Consider the following 25,124-nt stretch of genomic DNA (forward strand, 5'->3'; position numbering starts at 1 on the left):
CCTATCTGGGGGTGGAGGGCAGGAGGAGGAAAAGAAGGAGAAAAAATAACTGGGCTTAGTACCTGGGTGACTAAATAATCTGTACGACACACCCCTGTGACAGGAGTTTACCTATATAACAAGCCTGCACAAGTACCCCTGAACCTAAAATGAACGTTTTTAAAAAATGTATAAAGAAGTTCAATGAAATCAAAAAATCTTATCTAGACTAAAAAAGAAAAAAACAAGAATGCTCAAATAACTAAAATTACAAATGAATAAGGGGACATTACGACTACTTTTAGAGAAGTGAAAAGGATTATAAGAGAATACTATATGAACAATTGTATGCCAACAAATCGGATAACCTAAATAAAATTGATAAATTCCTAGAAACCCCTAACCTTCCAAGACTGAATTAGGAAGAAATAGAAAATCTGAACGGGCCTTTAATAAGTAAAGAGATTGAATCAGTAATCAAAAACCTACCAACAACAACAAAAGTCTAGGATCAAATTACTTCACTGGTGAGTTCTACCATTTAAAGAATTAGTATTAATCCTCTTCAAACTCTTCTGAAAAGCTGAAGAGGAGGAAGTACTTCCAAACTTATTTTACAAGGCCAGCATTGCACTTATACCAAAGCCAGACACAGACACAGACACTACAAGAAAATAAAACTACAAACCAATATCACTGACATATATTGATGCAAAAATCCATTTTAAAAACTGGCAAACAGAATTAAAGAGCAATTTAAAATGATTATACATCATGATCAAATGGGATTTTTTTTTCCTTAAATACAAGAATGGTTCAACATTTGAAAATCAATCAGTGTAATATACCACATTAAGGGGAAATAGAATTATGGGCGGAAAACATGAGATTATCTAAATTGCAGATAAGCCATTTGAAAATTCAACACCCTTCTATGATAAAAGCATCCAATAAACTAGGAATGAAAGGAATTTGCCTCAACATAACAAAGGTAATATATAAAAGTTCCACAGATAATATCATACTCAATGATGAAAGCTTTTTCTCTAAGATGAGGAACAAGGTAAGTATGCTCACTTTCACCGCTTCTAGTCTACTATGTTCTATTCCAACATAGTACTAGAAGTCCTGACCACAGCAATTCAGCAAGAAAAATAAATAGAAGGCATCCAAACTGGAAAGGAAGAAGTAGAATTATCTCTATTCACAGGCAACATGATCTTTTTCTTTTTTTTTTTTTTTTTTTTTGCTTTAAGTTCTGGGATACATGTACATGTGCAGAACGTGCAGGTCTCTTACATAGGTATGCATACATGTGTCATGGTAGTTTGCTGCACCTACCAACCAGTCACCTAGGTTTTCAGCCTGGCATGCATTAGCTATTTGTACTGATGCTTTCCTCCTTTTTTCCCCCTCCAACAGGCCCCAGTGTGTGTTGTTTCCCTCCCTGTGTCCCTGTGTTCTCATTGTTCAGCTCCCACTTATAAGTGAGAACATGCAGTGTTTGGTTTTCTGTTTCTGTGTTAGTTTGCTGAGGATGATGGCTTCCAGCTTCATCCATGTCCCTGCAAAGGACATGATCTCATTCCTTTTTATGGCTGAATAGTATTCCATGGTTTATATGCACCACATTTTCTTTAGTCTATCATTGATGGGCATTTGGGTTAGTTCCATGTCTTACAGGCAACATGATCCTATTTGTATAAAATCCTAAAGATTCCACACTAAAATAAATGCTAGAACTAAGAAACAAATTCAATCAAGTTGCAGGATATAAAGTCAACATACATGACTCATAACACATATTCTATCCTGCCTGTCACATTGCTTCCCTGTCTAATACAATTTCTTGGAGAGGCTGGTATCTCCTTGAATAATGGGCACAAGAAGTTCCCAGTGCCTTCAATATAAAATCTACACTCTCTAGCCTGTAATTCAGCTTATGCTACTACATTCCATCCATCCCCTCATTCCACACCAGTTTATCATTACATACTCTGTACCAGGCTAAGAACACAGAGGTCTCCAACGCCCACCACACTAACAAAAATGAGTCCAAAGAACCTGTAAACTGCATCACTCTTGATTGTGATTTTCTTTATAAGGAATGTCCATCCTTTCTCCTTTAAACATGGATGAAGTAGGAAGATAGAAAAGGAAAGAAGTGAAGTAAATGACATTTCCATGCTGTGGTACATTTCTACCACAGAACTCCAGAGAAAGCACTCAACTGCTGCTACATCAGACATCTTGCTGGTCAACCAGAGGAAGGGGGATGAAAATGACACTAATTCATCCATGCTCCAGCATCATAATATCACTGTCTTTTTTACCTCATTTTTTTTTAACCTCAAACCGCTCATCATGATGTCTCTCCTGGCACCATCCTACTTAGAGGAGGATGAGAATATCTGCAGGGGGTTTCCCCAGAGTGGCATCCACATTTTTCTGGATAACACCAGATCTGGAGAATTTTCCTCTTTCCCAAACACACCAGATGGAACACTTCCTGTTTTTAGTCACCAGAGAGAGGACTAGGAACATATGTAATAAGAATAAGGGAGAAATAATGCATTTTCTTCAGTCTCTCCACATGTGGAGTAGCCCAAGACAGCCTCGGGAGGAAGCCTCCTATAGTGGCACCCAAAAGTTTCATCAAAGACCTTTGCTACACCTCTCCCTTGAACAGCTTCCATGACTTCATATTGTCCTGAATCATTGTGCATTGTATCTCCCACATCAAATTAATGTCACCTTTGAAATCCCTCCCTCTTCAGACCAGAAGACAGAGGAGACCTACTTTCACACCCCAGCAATGTGATGTGTCTCAATTTAACAATGATTTTGTGTCTCAGCTCTCTACAACTAGCTTTTCTATTTCAGAAATGGACTTAGAGGAGTTTCAGATATGGGCATCAGATATCAAGTGTGTATAGAAAAGGAAGTTTTAGAGGCAAGAACATACTAAAATAATTTGAGGAAATTATTTTAAATTCTCACACTAAATCTTCTTCTCTAGAAATTCAGTAGGCCTGGACAGCGGCCCAGGGAATGGTGTCTTGCATGAGTTTCCCCCTCACCACTATCATAAGCCCCCGCTTGATGTTAATTCCTCAACTATTCCCAATCGTGACCTTCTAATTCTCACATTTATATATTGCCCAGACTGTCTTCCCTCACAATATAGTCCACAGCTTAACATCGTAAATCAAGCAACACCTACAACCACCATCAAGAACCATCAAGAACTTATGTATGTACTTTCTTAATAGTTCCATCCAGAACTCTTAAAAATATACCTAAGCATACCTGACACATTTATCTTCTGCCAACTGGGAACCCCAAAATGTGTTCTCCTCAAACTTCAAAGATCTGTCTCATTTATATCACTTATGGCATATTATGTTTATTTAGTCATAAATCATTTATATGTTAATTTATTTAATAGACATTTACAAATAAAGTAAATAAAACACTCAGCTTAACAACAGGGATACAGAGATTTATATGAAAATATAAGTAGATAAATCTCATATGTGTATGCTTGAGATGGTAAAAGAAAAGAATGAGTGACTTTCTTGTTAGAAGAGATTGTTCAAAATAGTTCCTGGCCCTGAATTATTCCAGCTGGATGCATTTAAAAAATCATTGAGGAAGGAGAACTTTTTATAACCCTTGAAACATAAAATTCTGTCTTCATTTTATTGTAAATTCATTTGCAGTGATGATTACTATTCCCATGTTTTACTGAATATGGGAACAAGGATACCTCAAGAAAAAAGGTAAAAGGAAAAGGAGTTTGGAGGATGGAGTGTAAGAGAAAAAGAGAGGAGAGTGAAAGGAAGGGATGGTAGAGCAGTAGAAGTAGAAGCAAGGGGAGGAAGAAGGGAAAAGGCTAGACATCATAACTGAACTCACTCTCAAGAAAGGAGAAATAACTTTGGTTGGTTGTCCATATGTCTGGTTAATGTTCCTCCTATGTTTCTTGTTTCGTGTGTGTGTGTGTGTGTGTGTGTGTGTGTGTGTGTGTTTACTGGAACTGCCATGGTTTGAAGGCATGCATCTGGAAACATTCTAGCCCCCCGATTTCATTTACCTGCACTGCCTTCTCCTACATTTAGGGCTATTTATGGTCAATGAAAATCACACTCAAGGGGGCTTTTGAAGAATGTGAAAGGACACTAGATATATTTTAATCAAGGCTAATTAGTTGCCATTCCATAAGACCCTTGCTGTGGTGCAACTCAGGTGTTTTATTAAACTCTAGCCAGCCCTCATCCCAGACTAACCCAAATTCTGCTCATAACAACCCAACATTCATTCTTTTTGCACCAAACATCTGACAGAACCAAACGCCAGTCCCAGTTCTACCTCCATGTTATGCCCACCCAAGCCCCAATCCCAAGACAAACACAACACTAGTCAAGCCATCCACCAACACCCAGCTTCAACCCAACAACCAATTCATCCACAAATGCCCTCTACTCCAATTCTCAGTTTCACCCAATTTCACTGCTGGATACATTCACCCACAAATACAATTCTTAACGCAGCCTATCGCAAACCACTGCCCCAGCCTAATTTTATAAATGTAATCCTCACTTCCATCTCATCATTGTTTATTGTTTCTACCATTACTCCAACGCAAAGGTCCCATCCTCTTTGTATCACAATTCACTACCCAATCTCCAAATAGCCCCTTGATTCATCCTATAAATGTTCAACTTGAATTCAATTTCTCACACCTAATCTGTATCCAAATCTTTCATCTCACTTACATTGCTACCCTAAATTGTTCTATGCCAATCCTCTCTACCACTCCACCAACCAAAAGCATCACATTCTTAATCTGATCTTAGAAGTACAAAGCCAGTAAGAGATCCTGACATGATACAAACCTGAGGATAAAATCCCTAAGCTGCCTGACACCATGTAATCAAAACTGCAATACACATGCAGGACCCTAGAACCTTTGAGAAACACAACAAAATAAGAAAACTTCAGGGCAATATCTTTGATGAACATAGATGCAAAAATCCTCAAAAAAATACTGGCAAACTGAATCCAGCAGCATATCAAAAAGCTTATCTGCCATGAACAAGTAGACTTCATCCCTGGGATGCAAGCTTGGTTCAGTATATGCAAATCAATAAATATGATTCACCAGATAAAGAGAACCAAAACAAAAGCCACATGATTGTCTCAACAGAAACAAAAAAGGCTTTCAATATAGTTCAACACCCTTTCATGTTAAAAACTCTCTACGAACTAGGCACTTAAGGAACATACTTCAAAATAATAAGAGCCATTTATGACAACGCCACAGCCAACATTATACTGAATGGGCAAAAGATGGAAGCATTCCCCTTGAAATCTAGAACAAGGCTAGTATGTCCTCTCTCACTTCTGTTCAACATAGTACTGGAAGTGCTAGCCAGAGCAAACAAGCGAGAGAAAGAAAGAAAAGCATCTAAATAGAAAGAGAGGAGGTCAAAATATCCTGTTTGCAGACAGTATTATTCTATCCCTAGAAAATTCCATAGTCATTGCCCAAAAGCTCCATGATATGATATACAACTTCAGCAAAGTTTCAGGATACAAAATCAATGCACAAAAATCAGTAGCATTCCTATATACCAACAACATCCAACTGAGAGCCAAATCAAGAATGCAATCCCATTCACAATAGCCACAAAAGGAATAAAATATCTAAGAATACAGCTAGCCAGGGAGGTCAAAGATCTCTGCAATGAGAATGACAAAACACTGCTCAAAGAAATCAGAGATGACACACACAAAAGGAAAAACATTTCGTGCTCATGGATAGGAAAAATCAATATTGTCAAAATGGCCAAACTGCCCAAAGCAATTTGCAGATTCAATGCTATTCCTATCGAACTACCATTGACATTCTTCGTAGAATTAGAAAACTATTTTGAAATTCATGTGGAAAACTACTTTGAAATTCATGTGAATAAAGAACCTGAATAACAAGGGCAATCCTAAGCAAAAAGAGCAAAGCTGGACGCATCACATTACCCAAATTCAAACTGTACTACAAGGCTACAGTAAGCAAAACAATAGGGTACTGGTACAAAAACAGTACACATAGACCAATGGAACAGAATATAGAGCCCAGAAATAAAGCTGCACACCTACAACCATCTGATCTTTGGCAAAGTTTACAAAAACAAGCAATGGGGAAAAGACTCCCTATTCAATAAATGATGCTGGTGTGACTGACTAGCCATATGCAGAAGATTGAAACTGGACCCTTTTATTACACCATATTTAAAAAAAAAAATCAACTCAAGATGGATTAAAGAGTTAAGTGTAAAACCTAAAACTATAAAAAACCCTGGAAGATAACCGAGGAAATATCATTCTGGACATAGACTCTGGCAAAGATTTCATGATAAAGACACCAAAAGCAATTGCAACACAAAGAAAAGGTAATAAATGGGAACCAATTTAACTAAATAGCTTCTGCACAGCAAAAAGAATCTATCAATGGAGTAAACAGACACCCTACAGAATGGTGGAAAATATTTGCAAACTATGCATTTGACAAAAGTCAAATATCCAGAATCTACAAAGACTTTAAAAAATTAACAAGCAAAAAACAACCCCATTAAAAAGTAGGCAAATGCATGAACAGATACTTCACAAAAGAAGGCACATATGCAACCAACAAACATATGAAAAAATGCCTAACACCACTAATTGTTATAGAATGTAAATCAAAACCACAACGAGATACCATCTCACACCAGTCGGAATGGCTGTTATTAAAAAGTCAAAAAATAACAGATGCCAGCAAGGTTGAGGAGAAAAGAAACACTTATGCACTGCTGGTGGGACTGTAAATTAGTTCAACCATTGTGGAAAGCAGTGTAGTTATCTCTCAAAGAACCTAAAACAGAATTACCATTTGACCAAGCAATCCCATTACTGAGTATTTGCCCAAACGAATATAAATTGTTCTACCATAAAGCCACATGCACATGTATGTTCATTACTATTCATGATAGCACAGGCATGGAATCAACATAAATGCCCATCAATGGTAGACTGGGTAAGGAAAACGTGGTACAGGTACACCATGGACTAATGAAATCATGTCCTTTGCAGCAACATGGATGGAGCTGGGGGCCATTATCTTAAGCGAACCAATGCAAGAACAGAAAATCCAATACCCTATGTTCTCACTTATAAGTGGGAGCTAAACAGAGTACTTATGAACACAAAGAAGGGAACAATAGACACTGGAGCCTACTTGAGGGTGGAGGGTGGGAGGAGGATGAGGACTGCAAAACTACCTACCAGATACTAGGCTTAATACCTGGATAATGAAACAATCTCTACACCAAACTCCCATGACACGAAACTTACCTATATGACAAATCTGCACATGTACCCCAGAACCTAAAATAAAAGTTAAATAAATAACTAAATAATAAAACAAATGTTTGGTAGAATTCCAAGGTAAAGCCATCAGGTTCTGGGATTTTCTTTGATGCAACACATTTTATTACTGATTCAATCTCCTTACTCATTGCTACGGACTGAATATTTGTCCCTTCTAACACTCATGCTGAAACTTAATCCCCAATGTGACAGCATTGAGAGATGGAGTCTTTAAGAAAGGATTGGGGAAGAAGGTGAAGCAAGATGTCAGAATAGAAGGCTTCACCAATCATCCCGCCCTGCAAGAACACCAATTTAACAACTAGTTACACACACACACGCATGCGCACAAACACACACTCAGACACAAACTGCTTTCAATGGAAACAAAAATCAGGTGAGCCCTCATAAGTTTATATCACTGAAAGATGCACCAAAGAGGTAGAAAAAAGTCTTGAATCACAGATGTCACCCCTCCCCCATCCTCCAGGAGCAGCAACATGGTGTGGAGAGCATTTTTGTGTGCTGGGGGAGGGAGGGCACAGCAATTGTAAGGTGTTGAACTCAATGCTTTCCTGTTAGAGCAGAAAGAAAAACCAGACCAAACTCAGCTGATGCCCCCTCCCTCCCATATACACACACAGAGGGGGCACTTAAATCAGTCCTAGCTAAAGGGGAATCGCCAATCCCAGAACTTGAGTTCCTGCAAACCTTGCCACTGGGGGCTAAAGTGCTCTGGATGTCTAAGTAAACTTGAAAAGTACTGTAGGCCAGAGAACTGCAACTCTTAGGCAAGTCCTAATGCTGAACTCAGCCCAGAAACAGTGGACTAGGGGTGCACATGAGTAACTGAGACACCAGCCGGGGCAGGTAAGGGAGTGCTGGTATCACCTCTCGTCTAACACCAAGCTACACAGCTTGTGGCTCCAAAAGAGACACTTTCTTTCTCCTTGAGGAGAGATGAGGGAAGAGTGGGGAGAACTTTGTCTTGCATCTTGGATATCAGCTCAGCCCCAGCAGGATAGGGTGCCAGTGAGAGCCGTGAGGCCCCCTTTTCAGGCCCTAGCTCCAGGTTGACATTTCTTGACACACTCTGGGCCACAAGGGAACCCACTGCTTTGAAGGAAAAAACCCAGTCCTAGAACAGTTCACTACCTGCTAACTGAAGAGCCCTTGGGCTCTGAATAACCAGCAGAGATACCCAAGCACTATGTTGAGGGCTTTGGGTGGGCCTGCTTGCTGCTTCAGGTACTAGCTCAGCCACAGGTGAGTAGAGTACCAAGCACTCTAGATTCTAGAACTTGGCTCTTGGATGGCATTTCTGGATCTGCCCTGGGCCAAAGGGGAGCCCATTGCCCTGAACGGTGATTCCCAGGCCAAGCAGCATTCACCACAAGCTGACTTAAGAGTTCTTTGTCCGTAAAGGAACATTGGCAGTAGTCTGGCAGTACTCTCCATGTCCTATGGTGGTGATGGCTATGGGGTGAGGCTCCTCTGCCTTTGGAAAGGGGAGGGAAGAGTGGGAAGAACTGCATCTTGTGGTTTGAGTGCCGGCTCAGCTGCAGTACAATAGAACACCAGGTAGACTTCTAAGGTTTTTTACTCTAATCCCTGACTCCTGTATGACACCTGTGGACCCACTAAGGGTCTGAGGATACTTACCATCCTGAATGGAAGGACATAGGCCTGGTTTGCTTTGCCACCTGCTGATTGCAGAGCCCCAGGGCCTTGAGAGAATATAGGCAGTAACCAGGGAGTGGTTACAGCAGGCCTTGGGTGTGACCCAATTCTGTGCTGGCTTCAAGTCTGACCCAGCACAGCCAGAGTGGTGGTAGCCACAGGGGTGCTCATGTTCCTTCCCCCACTGCCCCCGCAACTTTAAATGACTCAGAACAGAGACATTCCATTTGTTCGGGAGAAAGTAAAGAAAGAGAAAAGACTATTTTCCTAGTAATCCAGAGAATTCTTCCAGATCTTGTCTAAGACTATCAAGGCAGTACCTTCATGAGATTGAAGGAACCACAGTGTTACTGGACTTGGAGTGCACCCTAAAACAGATACAGCTTAGATCACAATACCGAAGACGTTTCAAATATTTAGAAAGCCTTCCCAAGAAAGATGAGTACAAACAAACCCAGACAGTGAAGACTACGATAAATACCTAACTTCTTAATGCCCAGACACCAAAGAACATCTATAAGCATCAACACCGTCCAGCGAAACATGACCTTACCAAATGAACTAAATAAGGCATCACAGACCAATCACAGAGAAACAGAGATATGTGACCTTTTAGACAGAGAATTCAAAATAGCTGTTTTGAGGCAACTCAAAGAAATTCAAGATAACACAGAGAAGAAATTCAGAATTCTACCAGATAAATTTAATAAAGAGAATAAAATAATTTAAAATAATCAAGCAGAAACTCTAGAGCTGAAAAATACAATTGGCACACTGAAGAACACATCAGCATTTTTTAATAGCAGAATCAATCAAGCAGAATAAAGCATTAGTGAGCTTAAAGACATACTGTTTGAAAATACGCAGAGGAGACAAAAAAGAATAAAAAAGAATAAAGCATGCCTAGAAGCTCTAGAAAATAGCTTCAAAAGGGCAAATTTAAGAGTTATTTGTCTTAAAGAGGAGGTAGAGAGAGAGGTAGGGGTAGAGAGTTTATTAAAAGGGAAAATAACAGAGAAATTCCCAAACCCAGAGGAAGATATCAATGTGTAAGTACAAGACAGTTATAGAACACTAAGTAGATTTACCCCAAAGAAGACTACCTCAAGGCATATAATAATCAAACGTCAAAGATCAAGGCTAAAGGAAATATTCTAAAACCAATAAGAGAAAATAAACAAATAACACACGATGGGTCTCCAATATGTCTGGTAGCAGACTTTTCAGTAGAAACCTTACAGGCTTATGCCAGGAGAGAGTGGCATGACATATTTAAAGCACTGAAGGAGTCCAGGCATGGTGGTTCATGCCTGTAATCCCAGCGCTTTGGGAGGCCAAAGCAGGAAAATGACTTGAGCTCAGGAGTTCAAGACCAGCCTGCAGAACACAGTGAGATCTAATCTCTACAAAAAAATAAACAAAATTAGCTGGGTGTGGTGGCATGTACTTGCAGTCTCAGTTGCTCAGATGGCTGAGGTACAAGGATCACTTAGGCCCAGCACATCGAGGCTGCAGTGAGCAGTGATTATGTTACTGTACTCCAGCCTGGGCAATAGAGCAAGACCTTGTCTCAAAAAAATTAAATTAAATTAAATTAAATTAAATTAAATTAAATTAAAAATTAGTGAAGGAAGAAAACTTACCCTAGAATAGTATATCTGGTATGTGTGCATGTGTTTGTGTGTGTGTATATGTGTATATATATAGTGTGTGTGTGTGTGTATATATATATATATATATAGTGTGTATATATATATATATCTGGTGTGTGTGTGTGTATGTGTGTATATATATATTTGATGTATAATCCTTCAAACACAAAGAAGATAGATCTTCCAGAGAGAAAATCAATAAAGAAACATTAGACTTAATATCCACTATCGACCAAATGAATCTAAACAATATTTGCATAGTTTTCATCCAACTGCAGAATACACATTTTTTTCCTCAGTAAATGAATCATTCTCAAGAATAGATCACATGTTAGATCACAAAACAAGCCTTAAAACATTCAAACAATTGAAATAATGTCAAGCATCTTCTCTGGCCACAATGAAATAAAATTAGAAATCAATAACAAGATGAATTTTATAAACTAACAAATACATGGAAATTAAATAATATCCTCCTGAATGACCAGTGGGACACTGAAGAAATTAAGGAAATTGAAAAATTTCTTGAAACAAATGATAACAGAAGCAAAACATATGAAAACCCAAGGGATACAGCAAAAGCAGTACTAAGAGGGAAGTTTATAGCTATAAGGGTCAATGTCAGAAAAAGAGGAAAAACTTCAAATAAACAATCTAATGATGCATCTTAAAGAATAAGAAAAGCAAAAGCAAACCAAACCCAAAAATAGTATAAGAAAAGAAAGAATAAATATCAGACCAGAAATCAGACCAGAAATAAATGGAATTGAAATAAAGAGAACAATACAAAAGATCAATGAAACAAAAAGTTGGTTTTTTGAAAAGTTAAACAAAAGTGACAAACTTTTAGCCATACTAAATAAGAGAAAAAGATCCAAGTAAATAAAATCAAAAATGCAAAAGGAGACATTATAACTCATACTATAGAAATTCAAAGAATCATTAATGGCTACTATGAGCAAGTTTATGTCAATAAATTGGAAAACCTAGAAGACATGGATGAATTCCTAGATACCTACAACCTACCAAGATTGAACCAGGAAGAAATCCAAACCTGAAGAGACCAATAAGAAACAAGACTGAGGCTTTACTAAAAAGGCTCCAAGTATAGAAAACCCCAGGACCAGATGCCTTCACCGTGGAATGCTACCAAACATTTAAAGAAATAATACCAGTCCTACTCAAACTATTCTGAAAAATAGAGGAGGAGAGAATACTTCTAAACTCACCCATGAGGTCTGAAAAATAAAGGAGGAGAGAATACTTCTAAACTCATCCATGAAGCCAGTTTTATCCTGATACCAAAACCAGACAAAGACACATCAAAAAAAAAAAAAAAAAAAAGGCCAATATATTTGATGAATATTGATGCAAAAATCCTCAGAAAACTATGAGCAAACCAAATTCAACAATATATTGGAAAGATTATTCATCATGATCAAGCGGGATTTATCCCTCAGATGCAAGGATGGCTCAGCATAAACAAATGAATCAATGTGATACATTACACCAACAGAATGAGGACCAAAAACATATGATCATTTCGATTGATGTTGGGAAAGCATTTGATAAAATTCAACATCCCCTCATGATAAAAACCCTCAAAAAGCTGGATATAGAAGGAATACACCTCAACAGAATAAAAGCCATATATGACAGACACACAGCTAGTATAATACTGAATGGGGGAAAACTGAAAGCCTTTCGTCTAAGATCTGGAACATGGCAAGGATTCCCACTTTCACCACTGTTAGTGAACATAATACTGGAAGTCCTAGCTAGAGCAGTCAGACAAGAGAATGAAATAAAGGGCATCCAAATTGGAATGGAAGAAGTCAAATTATCCTTGTTTGCAGATAATATAATTTTATATTTGGAAAAACCTGAAGAAACCATCAAAAACTTTTATAGCTGGTAAACAAATTCAGTAAAGTCTCAGGGTAGAAAATCAACATACAAAAATCTGTAGTATTTCTATATGCCAACAGTAAACAATGTGAAAAAGAAATCAAAAAAGTAATCCCACGTACAATAGCCACACATAAAATTAAACACCTAGGAATTAACCAAAGAAGTGAAAGATCTCCATAATGAAAACTATAAAACACTGATGAGAGAAATTGAAGAGGACACCAAAAAATGGAAAGATATTCCACATTCATGGTTTGGAAGAATCAATATTGTTAAAATGTCCACCCTACCCAAAGCAATCTACAGATTCAATGCATTCCCTATCATATCCCTACTGATGAATAGGACATTCTTCACAGAAATAGAAAAAACAATTCTAAAATTTATGTAGAACCACAAAAGACCCAGAATAGCCAAAGCTATCCTAAGCAAAAAGGACAAAACCGGAGGAACCACATTACCTAACTTCAAATTATTCTGCAGAGTTATAGTAACCGAAACAGCATGGTATTGGCATAAAAACAGACATATAGACCTATGGAATAGAACAGAGAACCCAGAAACAAACCAGAAACCTTCAGCGAGCTCATTTTCAACAAATGTGCCAAAAACATACACTGGGGAAAAGACAGTGTATGTTTTTGGCACTTTTCAATAAATGGTGCTCAGAAACTGGATATCCATACTCAGAAGAATGAAACTAGACCCTTATCTCTCATCATATACAAAAATAAAATAGAAATAGATTAAAGACTTAAATCTAAGACATCAAATTAAGAAATGACTACAAAAAACTACTGAAAAATTCTTCAGGACATCAGTCTGGTCAAAAATTTCTTGAGCAATACTCCGCAGGCACAGGCAACCAAAGCAAAATGTACAAATGGGGTCACATCAAGTTTAAAAGCTTCTGCACAGGAAAGGAAATAATCAACAAAGTTAAAAAACAACCCACAGAATGGAAGAAAATATTTGCAAATTACCCATCTAACAAGAGATTAATAACCAGAATATATAAGGACCTCAAACATCTTTATAGAAAAAAATCTAATAATCCAATCAAAGATGGACAAGAGATTTGAATAGACATCCCTCAAAAGAAGATATATAAAAGACAAACAGGCATGTGAAAAGGTGCTCAACATCATTGATCATCAGAGAAACGCAAATCATAACTACAATGAGATATCATCTCAACCCAGTTAAAATGGCTTTTATCTAAAAGACAGGCAATAATGAATGCTGACAAGGATGGAGAGAAAAAGGAGCCCTCATACACTGTTGGTGGGAATTTAAATTAGTATGACCACTGTGGAGAACAGTTTGGAGGTTCCTCAAAACACTAAAAATAGAGGTATTATAGAATCCAGCAATCCCACTGCTGGGTACACCCCCAAAAGAAAGGAAATCAGCATATTGAAGAGGTATCTGCCCTACCATGTTTGTTGCAGCACTGTTCACAATGGCTAAGATTTGAAAGCAACCTAAGTATCCATCAACAGATGAATGGATAAAGAAAACATGGTACATATACACAATGGAGTACTTTTCAGTCATTAAAAAGAGTAAGATGCTGTCATTTGCAACAGTGTGCATGGAACAGGAAGTCATTATGTTAAGTGAAATAAGCCAGCACAGAAAGACAAACATCCATGTTCTCACTGATTTGTGGTATCTAAAACTCAAAACAATTGAATTTCTGGACATAGAGAACAGAATGATGGTTACCAGAGGGTGGGAAAGGCAGTGGGGATGTAGGGGTATGTGGGAATGGTTAATGGGTACAAAAAAAAAGAAAGAATTAATAAAACCTACTATTTGATAGCACAACAGAGTAACTATAGTTAATAATAACCTAATTGTACATTTTAAAACAACTAAAAGAATGAATTGGATTGTTTATAACACAAAGGGTTAATGCCTAAGGGGATAGATACCCCATTCTCCATGATATGATTATTACGCATTGCATGCCTGTATCAAAAGCTCTCATGTATCCCATAAATATATACACCTACTGTGTACCCAGAAAATTTATCTTAAAAACAAAATAAATAATAAATAATTTTTAAAAATAAAATAAAATACAATCATAAAGACTTTAACAATGTAAAGAAGAGTAAAATCAGTGAGGACTGCTGTAATCCAGGAATCTGGAAGAGCAACAGCACAAAAGAATAAAAGGAAAGATGGAAATAAAAATAAATTAATTAATTAAATTAAATTAAATTAAATAAATTTCTGTACTCCCTTGGCCTTGCTAATTTAAAACATACTCTGAGGAAACAGTTCTCTATTTTTACCTATTATGTTTGGACAGCAGGAAAGTTAATTTCCATAAAATAGAGTAAATCTGGTGAAAGGTCTTTAGTGTATTTAATCTAAATGGAATAGTTTCTATTTATCATTTTTTTCTAGGGTATATTCTTCCAAACATAAGAAATTTTAGTGTAAATGCTCTGAGGGCTTAATCTTATATGCAGGCAATTTAATAGAGTTTCAGGAATCTCTGTAGAAAATCTAGAGGCACATAGAAATTCTGGTGTTTGGTTGATTTTTAAGTTTGAAAATAAATACAACTGTTTTTCTAAATTTTTTTGTATTTTTCCCGGTGAGTTTTTTACATGTATCTGAAAGGACTTCTAAGAGTTACTTTTTTTTTTTTTTTTTTTGCCTTTGAGTTTCATTGATGATGCTTTTTAGTCTCTTATAGGGTCTTTCTGTGAATGAGAAAAGTTAGAATTTTGATTTCTTTTGTAAGCCTCTTCTTTCCACAAATACCATGACTGCTTTCTGGCCAAAATGGGAAATTCCCAGATTTTTCTCTTAGATGTTTTGGGACATCCTGCCCTCAGGAAAAAGCAGGAAAACAAACCACTAGTTTGGGGGTAATTTCTGGTCACCAATTCCAAATTATATCGAGTGATATCACAGTAGTTTAATATAAGCTAAACAGAGATGGAATTTCTTCTTGGCCATTCAACTGAGGACCCCACTCTGTGGGGTCTAACCTAAAAGAGTAATCTGATTTTTCTCAGGTACACATGGTAAGGGTTAACAGGCAAAAAATATAGTCAGACTCATCCGGTAGTCTCTACCGGAAAGTACAAAGCATTTCTGAGCTCAAGTGTGGAGCAATGGTGTCTTTGGGCAGCAGATATGGAGAAAAATCTGAAAGTACAGCCATGTGTGAGTTCAGCCCACATCCTATAGTCCACCTCCATTCTTCCTAGGATCTTCCAAACAATGCCAAATTGTTTCACAAGAAAAACCAGACTCAAAAGTTTTAAACAAGTTTGCCATTTATTAGAACTGCTTTTCAGGAAGAAAAGAGAACATCCATCAGCCAGGGACTGGGAACCACTTCACCCATTGCTTAATAAAATTACGAGCTTTATTTTATAACTTAACATACCCCAAAAATCCCTAAAATTTGTCTTGATGAGCACTGGAGAAAGTGAAACTTGAGGAGAATAAACGAGAGAAACTGATGCTCTGCTGGGGAGAAGGTGGACCTTATAAAATAGCAAACTTCAAAGATGATATTTGATGGGAGCACTAGTAACAATCAAAATAAATATGGACAAATACACATTTTTAAACAAAGAAAATCACAATTACTTATTGAGAAGAGAAGAACAACATGAAGATCCCTAAAAGAATAAAAATGTACCTTTGAGGGAATAAAACTTAAAGTATTTCTTAATTAGTTGAATTTTTTTGATTTAAGTATAGCGAATCTTCTACTTTTAATTATGCAAATGTTGATTTCATCAGTAAACTGAGATCAATTTGAGAATTGAAACTAAAAACACATTTTAATGATTTGGATGCGGTGACCTGGGATAGATTAGAGAAACAAGAATGATTTTGTTTATGAATTAAGCAACAAGACAAGTTGTGGGTGCGAATTACCGAGGATAGGATGATGACAGAAAAGCTGGGTAAACAGATTTGGAGTTACTTTTTGGGACATTTTGAGCCTGAAATGGCTGAGTAATCCAAGAGACTAGAACAAACATGTAATTCAATATGTAAGTCAGAGAACAAGAGACAAATCCTGCTGACTTCATATTCGTGTTTTTTTCTCAAATACACGTGGAGCCAGGGAAATGGCAATCTGCACCTTAAACCTGAAATTCACAACAACTTTTCTTCTCCAAATACTTCCAAAGGAGAAAGTCTAGAAACATTATATCTCAACTATGCTACTGAACCCAAGGCCAATACTTTTTTCCAAATTAAAAAAAAATTTTTCTTTTCTTTTTTTGTTTTTTGAGACAGAGTCTCACTCCATCACCCAGGCTGGAGTGCAGGCACCATCTCAGCTCACTGTAACCTCCACCTCCCAAGTTCAAGTGATTCTCATGCCTCAGCCTCCTGTAAAATTTGTTTCCTTGTCATGCTACTTAGGCCAGCAAACTTATGCATTCCTCCTTGAAACCTGGCTTCTGTCAAAACCCCACCCTCTGCTAACAAACATCTCTAAATGTCAATGAAAATCTCTAATATATGAACATTAAACTTTCACACCAGGCTTTTCAGCTTCATGCAAATTAAAAGTCACACATATAAATTAGTCATTTAGTGCACGGCCTTGGATCCATTGGTTTGGGTGGGATTGTCATTGATCTAAGAAACAATGAGCAAATGCCAGCAAAGTATATATAAAAAAAATAGAGAGAGAAAGTGGTGAAAATGTCAAAGAAATATTACAGGGCAGATGGCAGAAGAAGAAACTCCAAAAATGACTAAGAAAGAACACCCAGAGACCAGAAGCCAAGGCAAAAAAAAAGAGGGGGTTTCAAAGGATTGAGAAATGTTGTAAAACACTAGCTAAAGGCAAAGCAGATGGTAAAATGTAAAGAGTGCTTACATTTTCAACAAGAAAGGCACTGGCAACCAAATGCAAGACCATTTCAGTGGAGTGATGGCACAAAAACCAGATTCCTCTTAGTTGAGGTAAAATTGGGACTCTAGAACTTGGAGAACTTAGCTGGGAACACTAGCTCTAGAAGTCTGGATCCAAACGGAGGGATAAATGAGACACTGGCCATAGAAGAGGAGTATATATAACACAATGAAAATTTCTTAGCACTTCAAGTACTAGTTGTGAACTAAGTTTGAACTTGGGGGACAATATTCCTCAATTCTCAGGAATGAACAGACATCAAGCACAGTGTCCGGCCTCTGTGCAAAATCCCTTTCTAGCACCATAACCATTAACCTCTGTCCCACATCCAGAAATAGTCCTCCAGCCTCAAAATAGGAAGAATGCCCAGTGACAAGGCTGTTTATTCCACTTTCCACTTAGAAAATTTTACCCTAGTTTGTCCAACAAATCTCTACACTCACTTTCATCCCTCTGTCTTGTTCTGGTTTTTCCTGGGGACTCATCATTAGGGTAAACATACCAGGTTAGTTCTCTGGATATCAAATGCAGCTCAGTTGTCTCTATCCTCAGCCTACAAGGTTTACTTGGAGGACTTGATCCCTCCACATGTTCACAGGAGCATCCAGACTCAATACAGTTGTCATCTTCCCTCTGCAGCCACCAGAATGGTGTCAAAACAGAACAGAAATGTGACCTGCTCCTTTCTCAGCACACCTGTATTGAGTGACGCCACTATCTTACTGGCTTTACTAGCCAGTGCCCATTCCTATACTCCATAGCTTCCCAACTCTCAGTACTCTCTCCAGATCAATGATGACTACCCACAGATGAAAGACACACACACAAGAAGGAATGCATTTTTTATAGGGAAAGCATTCCAGAATGGAGGAGAAGTTACTACAGAGGAGGTGACTGACGTTGGTGATATTCAAATGTGAGAGTAGCTTGAACTGTTTGCAACTGACAAGTTGGAGTTAGAGTCGTAATTCTCCTTCACATTCTTAGAGCTGGTTATTTTCACAGAAAGTTTCAGGCAGCACTTTTGATCATTTGGGCAGGTTAATTATTGGATTTCATATTCTCTGCAGGTGTTTCTGCACATGCCTTGGTAAAGCTCACATAGATTCCAAGGCTCTCGGCTCTTGCCATTGTGGGATCTGAACAGGCCACCTGGGAAAGACATAGCCATGTTTAGTTTCCATGCAGCAGTGACAACAGGGTGACAAAGCATGATTTAAAGGAACACGCTCTAAGAATATTAAGGGTACAAGATCTGGAATCAAAACTACCTAAATTCAAATCTGGGCTCTGCCATTTACCATCTCTCCCTCCTCAAGCAAGTTACTTCAGCTCTCCAGTCCTCCGTTGCATCATCTTCACAATGGGCAAAATAATAGAGCCAAGTTCCTAAGATTTTAGTAATGACTAGGTTAGTGTATATAGTATTTTCAGAAAAGCATCTGGCACATAACAAGTAATTGAATATTAGATGGTGTTGTTGATATGAAAGTCTTCTCCTGAGAGTATGAAGTTTCAAAGAATGCTACTGCGAGCACATATGTCCCCAAGTGCCTGCAGAGATCTGTGCCCCTCACACACAGCTAATCAGAGGCAGCCAGGATCTACTCTGAGATAGCACACAAATATTTAAGCCCGTGTGCATGCATGCCTTTATCCTCTGAAACATAGGAGCAAACAAGTACTACACCTGTCTCTCTTTGTACATTGGCCTTACAGAAACAGGTACTGTGCATACACGGGCAGCATACTGGCATATACACAGACCCATGTATACAACCCACTTTATTCACAGATCCACATTCTCACATAAATTGAGCATGTGTGCTCACTGTACAAACCTCCACCATTCACTTTCCACATATTGCTAATCCAGGTGTGTACATGAGTGAACATAAGCTCTTTGCCTGAAAATACCCCAGTGACAAAGTTCCTGACACTTAATCAGCATTATATAAATATTAGTCATCAATAGTATTACTTACCTATTTAATGTTCTACAGACAAAGGAGCAATTAGAAAGAAATATTAATAATCACTACCATGTACTGTGGTATGGTCCAGCATCAACCACGCATAGGCATTTTACAAATGATAGCTCACTGAACCTCATAAAAACCTGCCGTTATCTTCACTCTTTGATGAAGACACTGAGGCTCAAAGAGATGCTTTGTTTTGTCTGCATTCTCATAGCTTATATTTGATCAAATCAGTATTCAATTTCTGGTCTACATGACATCAAGCCCATGCTCTTTTCTCTCTGTGTCACATTGCTTCTCTGTGATAGGGTTTCCAGGAGAAGATGGCATCATCCTTCATCATGTCTACACACACAGAGCCTTCTACAGATTTCAACAGAGAGTTCAAAATCCTTAGCTTGGTATTCAAGGACCTTTTCAACCATCCCCCTGCCCCCTCATTCCACACCCATTTATGAACACTCACTCCGTGTCAGGCTATGGACTCAGTGCTAAGTAGATAGAGGTCTCCAATTAATCAAATTTACTCACTATTAACATTGATGAAAATGGGACAATGCAAGTATAATGTTATTTCTTGCAGGGAAAAAAAATGAATACTTTGCTAATTTTGAGATTAGAGAAAGTAAAATGCCCAATATTAGGTGAAGTTGGAGAATGGGAAGAGAAATAAAGAAGAAGAGGAAAATGCCTCCATGGCAGATATCCCATAACATTTGGGTACTGGTGTATGTATAAACTGCCTTAGGAATCCAGAGAGGGATCTCAACTGCTCCAACACCAACCAGCCTGCTGGTCAACCAGAGGAAGGAGGTTGAAAATGATGCTGATTCATCCATGCTCCAGCACGATGGTATCACTGTGTTTCCCACCTTAATCTTCACCCTTATCATGGGACCTGCACGCTCTCTCTCTCTTAACACCATTATACTTATGGGAGAAGAAGATCTGCAAAGGGCCTCCCCCAAGTGACATCCACACTGTTCTGGCTAACACCTGACCTCTAGGACTTTTCCTTTCTACCAAACACACTGGAGGGCAGTTGGAGACCCAAGATCTCCTGTCTGCAGTCACTGGAGGGATGGATAGAGACATAGATACCAAGAATAAGCCATGGGCAAACTGCCTTTTCCTCATTCTCTCCGCAAGGAAAGTGGGTCAAGGCCAGCCCAAGAGGATTCTGCCTACAGTGACTCAATAAATAAATTTTTAAAATAAAAATAAAGATTTTTGTCATAGATAGTTACAGTTTCTTACTCCTACTTTTCTAACCTTAGATCGCCCTGCATTGTCACAAATTTTGACAGCCACATCAAATTAATGTCAACTTTGATAATCTCTCCATCTTCCAATTGAAGTCAGAGACGACCAACTTTTGCATTTCAGCATAGTCTCTGGCCCTCTGCACAATGCTATATTTTAACTCTCTGGACCCAGTCTCTCCATGTCAGAAAACGGGAATGGCAGAGTTTGCACCAAATCAGGAAGTCTCCAGTGTATTTGTGAAAAAGGAAGTTAATAAGATGTCATACTTCATAATAACCTGGGAAATTTTTAAGTATATTCATACCAAGTCTCTAGAATTTCTGATTCAGTGTATCTAAGGAGATGCCAGAGCAAGGGTGCTTTGCAAGAGTTCCCCGGAAAATACTAATGGGCTCCTGTTCACAGCGAAAGCCACGATTCTGGCTGGCCTTCTCACATTCAGCTCTAGACATTGCCCAGCTCATGTTTCCCCACTGGAAGTGTTTCAAAAGCAAATTAAAATGTCTTAAGTCAAAAAACAAAAGATATGCTCTGGACCTTTTTAAAATTCCATTCCGAGCCAAAATCAACGTGATATATTATTTCTCTGCCTGTTATGCAACCAAACATGATCCTCTCCCATCCAATTTCTAAGGTTCTTTCTACTCATGTACATTTATTAGCAATGATTCATTACATATTCATTCATTCAACAAGCATTTGCTAAAGCCTACTCTATTCAACACACTCAGCTCAACATCAGAAGTGTGTAGATTTAAAAGACAAGATCTTGGCTTTCAAACAGTTTAATTTCATATGCATACATTTGGGAGGATGAAAGGAAAAATTTGTTTGGATTGTCCTAATAGAAGAGGTTGTCCAGAACTGTTCCTGCTCATAAATTCTGTCAAGTAAAATTACTCAATAATTATTAAGGAAGCTACACTATGTACAACTCTTGAAGCATAGAGTGCTGTCTTCGTTTTTGTTGTTGTTGTTTCTTGCAAACCCACCTGTGGTTTCTACCACCATTAGAAATGAGAACTGAGCTTTTCTGAGCATGTGAACAAGTGTCTCTCAAACCAGGGGATAAAAGAAGCTGAGAAATAAGGAGGAAAATGTGAAATAGAAGCAATACGGGAAAAGAAAGGAGGAAAGGAAGAAGAAAAACAGAGGGAGAAAAAAGGGGAAGAGTAGGAGAAACCTCTAGATCAGATGAATCTGAACTCACTATCAAGAAAGGAAGAACAATCTTGGTTTTCTATAGGATGAACTGAAACTGCTGCCATATCTCTCTATATATATGCCAAGATTTGACAGGAGACACTTCCGAACATTCCAGTCTCCTGATTTCCTCTATCCTAGCCATCCACAGTCACATCTGTTGTTCTTCAGTGCCCTTGAAAATCACACTTCAGAAACTTTCTTCAGAATTTGAAAGTAATACTGGACATTTTTCATCCAATGTTTATTCTCCCCTTTTCTTTATTTAAACCACTTTGTTGAAGTATGATTGGCACACAAAACGCTATACATATTTAATTTATACATTTTGATGAGTTTGGAGATAAGCATACATTACACCCACAAAATCGTCATCACAATCTATGCCTAAACCTATCCAACCCTAAAAGTTTTCTCCCACCATCTTATTTAATTATTATTTTTTGAATATCAAATCTTATTTTAGAACACTTAACTAAAATCCACTCCCTTAGTAATTTTTGAAATATCCGTAACAGTACTGTTAACTATAGGAACTGTGTTGTACAGTAGATTTCTAGGACATATTCATGAGAGTATAGTGTCTTCAATAAATGTATTGGGAAAACTAGATACCTACATGCAAAATAATAAAACTGGATATTTATCTTACACCATACACAAAAACAAATTCAAAATGGATTAAAGACTTAAATCTAAGACCATAAAACTCTTAGAAGAAAACATAGAGAAAAACTTCTTGACATTGGCCTTGGGAAGGATTTTCTGAATGTGACACCAAAAGCACAGGCAACAAAAGCAAAAACAAACAAGTGGATTGCAGCAATCTAAAAAGTTTCTAAACAGCAAAGGAAACAGTCTACAAAATGAAGACGCAACCTACAGAATGGGAGAAAATATTTGCAAACCATATATCTGAGAAAGAGTCAATATTCTCCTTATTTCAATAGCCATAGCCCTGCTGTGATGAATCCAACTGTCTTACTCAAGTTTAATCACCCCCAAACCCAGGCTAAATCAATCCCTGCCCAGATGAACCTCACATACCCACGACTGAATAAGATACCCACTTTAGGCAAACACTAACTACAACTCAAGCCCTATCTCTTCTAATAACCAACCAAAGCCCAGTTGCAAAACATACAAACATAACACTATCCAAGCCACCCAACCCCAATTCACAGCATCAATCTAAAACACAGCCCAACTACAAACCTCTCTATACCCCATCTCCCACTTGCACCAACTCTACCCCCAGCTCCATTCAAGAAAAAATACCATCTCCTCTCTACACTACACCAAAACATCTGTTCAGCCCAACCTATAAATACAATTATTCACCCCATGCTCATCCCCACTCACTTTTTGGATATTACCCTATCTCTAAGGTCTTACAACCTCCCCACCTCAACTCCCTATGCAACTCCAAACTGCTATACTCCTCCTATGGCTCCTCAACTTGCACACAGTCTCTCACCTAACTCATGAATTAAGCCCCCACCCCAATGACAGCACTACCTAAAATGTTCCATGCTTAGACTGTCCGCTATGTCAAGAACAACAACCTCTTAAATTTGTCTTGGCAAAGCAGAACCAGGGGAAATCTTTACATGAAATTAACCTTGGGAGTGACATCTGTGACCCATCTGAGACCAGAAAAGGCTTTAGGTGTTGCCCACTATATGTGAGTAGGAGTCACTGCAGAGGTCACCAAGATACAAGTACCACATGCAAGACCCCAGAACCTTTGAGAGAGGCCTGAGTTACCTGGAGTCTTTTGAGCCAAGATCATAAGGATGGCAATGATCATTAAACAGGGCTTCATGACTGACATGTTCCAACAGAATGAAAGGCTGTGTTGCAGGTGACCGAACAGAGATCATTGTAGCAGAGCAGTAGCCTGCCTTTATTAGTTTTGGAAATGGATCAGGGTTGTGTGCAGTGAACTAAAAGGGATGGGAGATAACTGAGGTCAGGCAGGCAGAAGGACAACATGTATCACTTATCTGAGCTTGATACTCTGTGTAAGTGTGGGAGACTTGCCAGCAGCGCTCATGCCTGGGTGGGTCTTTCTTCCTATTAAGAAACAAAGACAAATTAGAGCCAGTTGGCATTTTGTGTGAAACAAATTTGAATGAATGAATCAATCAAGCAAGCAAGCAAACTTGAAAAAATGTATAAACAATTGGATAAGAAATAAGCACGTGTATACCTATGTGAGGCACATATGCACCTATGTAACAAACCTGTATGTTCTGCACATGTACCCCAGCACTTAAAGTATAATTGTTAAAAAAGAAATAAATAATTATTTTTAACTATAGTCACCATGCTATCCCCATAGAACACCAGAACTTATTCCTCATATCTAACTGAAAGTTTGTACCCAAGAACCAATGTCTTGCCTTTCCCCACCCACCCTCCCTTGAGGCTCTCATAATAACCATGTTAATCTCTACGTCTATGAGTTCAACGTTTTTAGATGCCACATCTAAGTGAGATCATACAGTATTTGCTTGTCTGTGCCTGCTTTATTTCACTTCACATAATGTCTTCTAGGTTCATTCATATTATTGCAAATAGCAGAATTTTCTGTTTTTTAAAGGCTGAATAGTACTCCAGTATCTATAGTTAATAATAATGTAACGAGCTAAAAGAAAGATTTTTAAATGACCTCATCACAAATAAATAATAAATATTTGAGGTGATGGACATGCTGATCTCTCAATTAATTGATCCCTTTATTATTATACAATGACCTGCTTTGTCTCACTTTGTGATTTTTTACTTAAAATCTATTTTTTCTGTTGTAAGAAAAGCTGTTCCTGCTCTTTTCTGGTTTCTTTTTCCATGGAACATCTTTTCCCATCCCTTAACTTTCAGCCTATGTGTTTCCTTAAAAGTGAAATGAGTCTCTTGTAGGCAAAATATAGTCGAGTCATTTAAAAAAATCAACTTAGCCACTCTATGTCTTTCAATTGACAAACTAAATCCATTTACATTCAAAGTAATTATTGATAGGCAAGGACTTACTTTTGCCGTTTTGTTCATTCTTTTCTGGTTATTTTATACATCCTTTGTTCCTTTCTTCCTCTTTTGCTATCCTCCTTTGTGATTAGATTATTTTCTACATTA

The 25,124-nt window shown here is 37.9% G+C and overlaps 1 protein-coding gene across 1 annotated transcript; it reads right to left on the reverse strand.

The window, feature by feature from the left end:
- Positions 1-18,451: 18,451 nt before the first annotated feature.
- On the reverse strand, positions 18,452-23,823 carry DEFB116 (defensin beta 116). Its single transcript, XM_023220197.2, is given in 2 exon segments — positions 18,452-18,693; positions 23,757-23,823. Coding segments are annotated over 2 exon segments (309 nt in total).
- Between the last annotated feature and the right edge of the window lie 1,301 nt (positions 23,824-25,124).

This window comes from Piliocolobus tephrosceles, chromosome 20 (assembly GCF_002776525.5).
Source record: "Piliocolobus tephrosceles isolate RC106 chromosome 20, ASM277652v3, whole genome shotgun sequence".
Lineage (NCBI taxonomy): Eukaryota > Metazoa > Chordata > Mammalia > Primates > Cercopithecidae > Piliocolobus > Piliocolobus tephrosceles.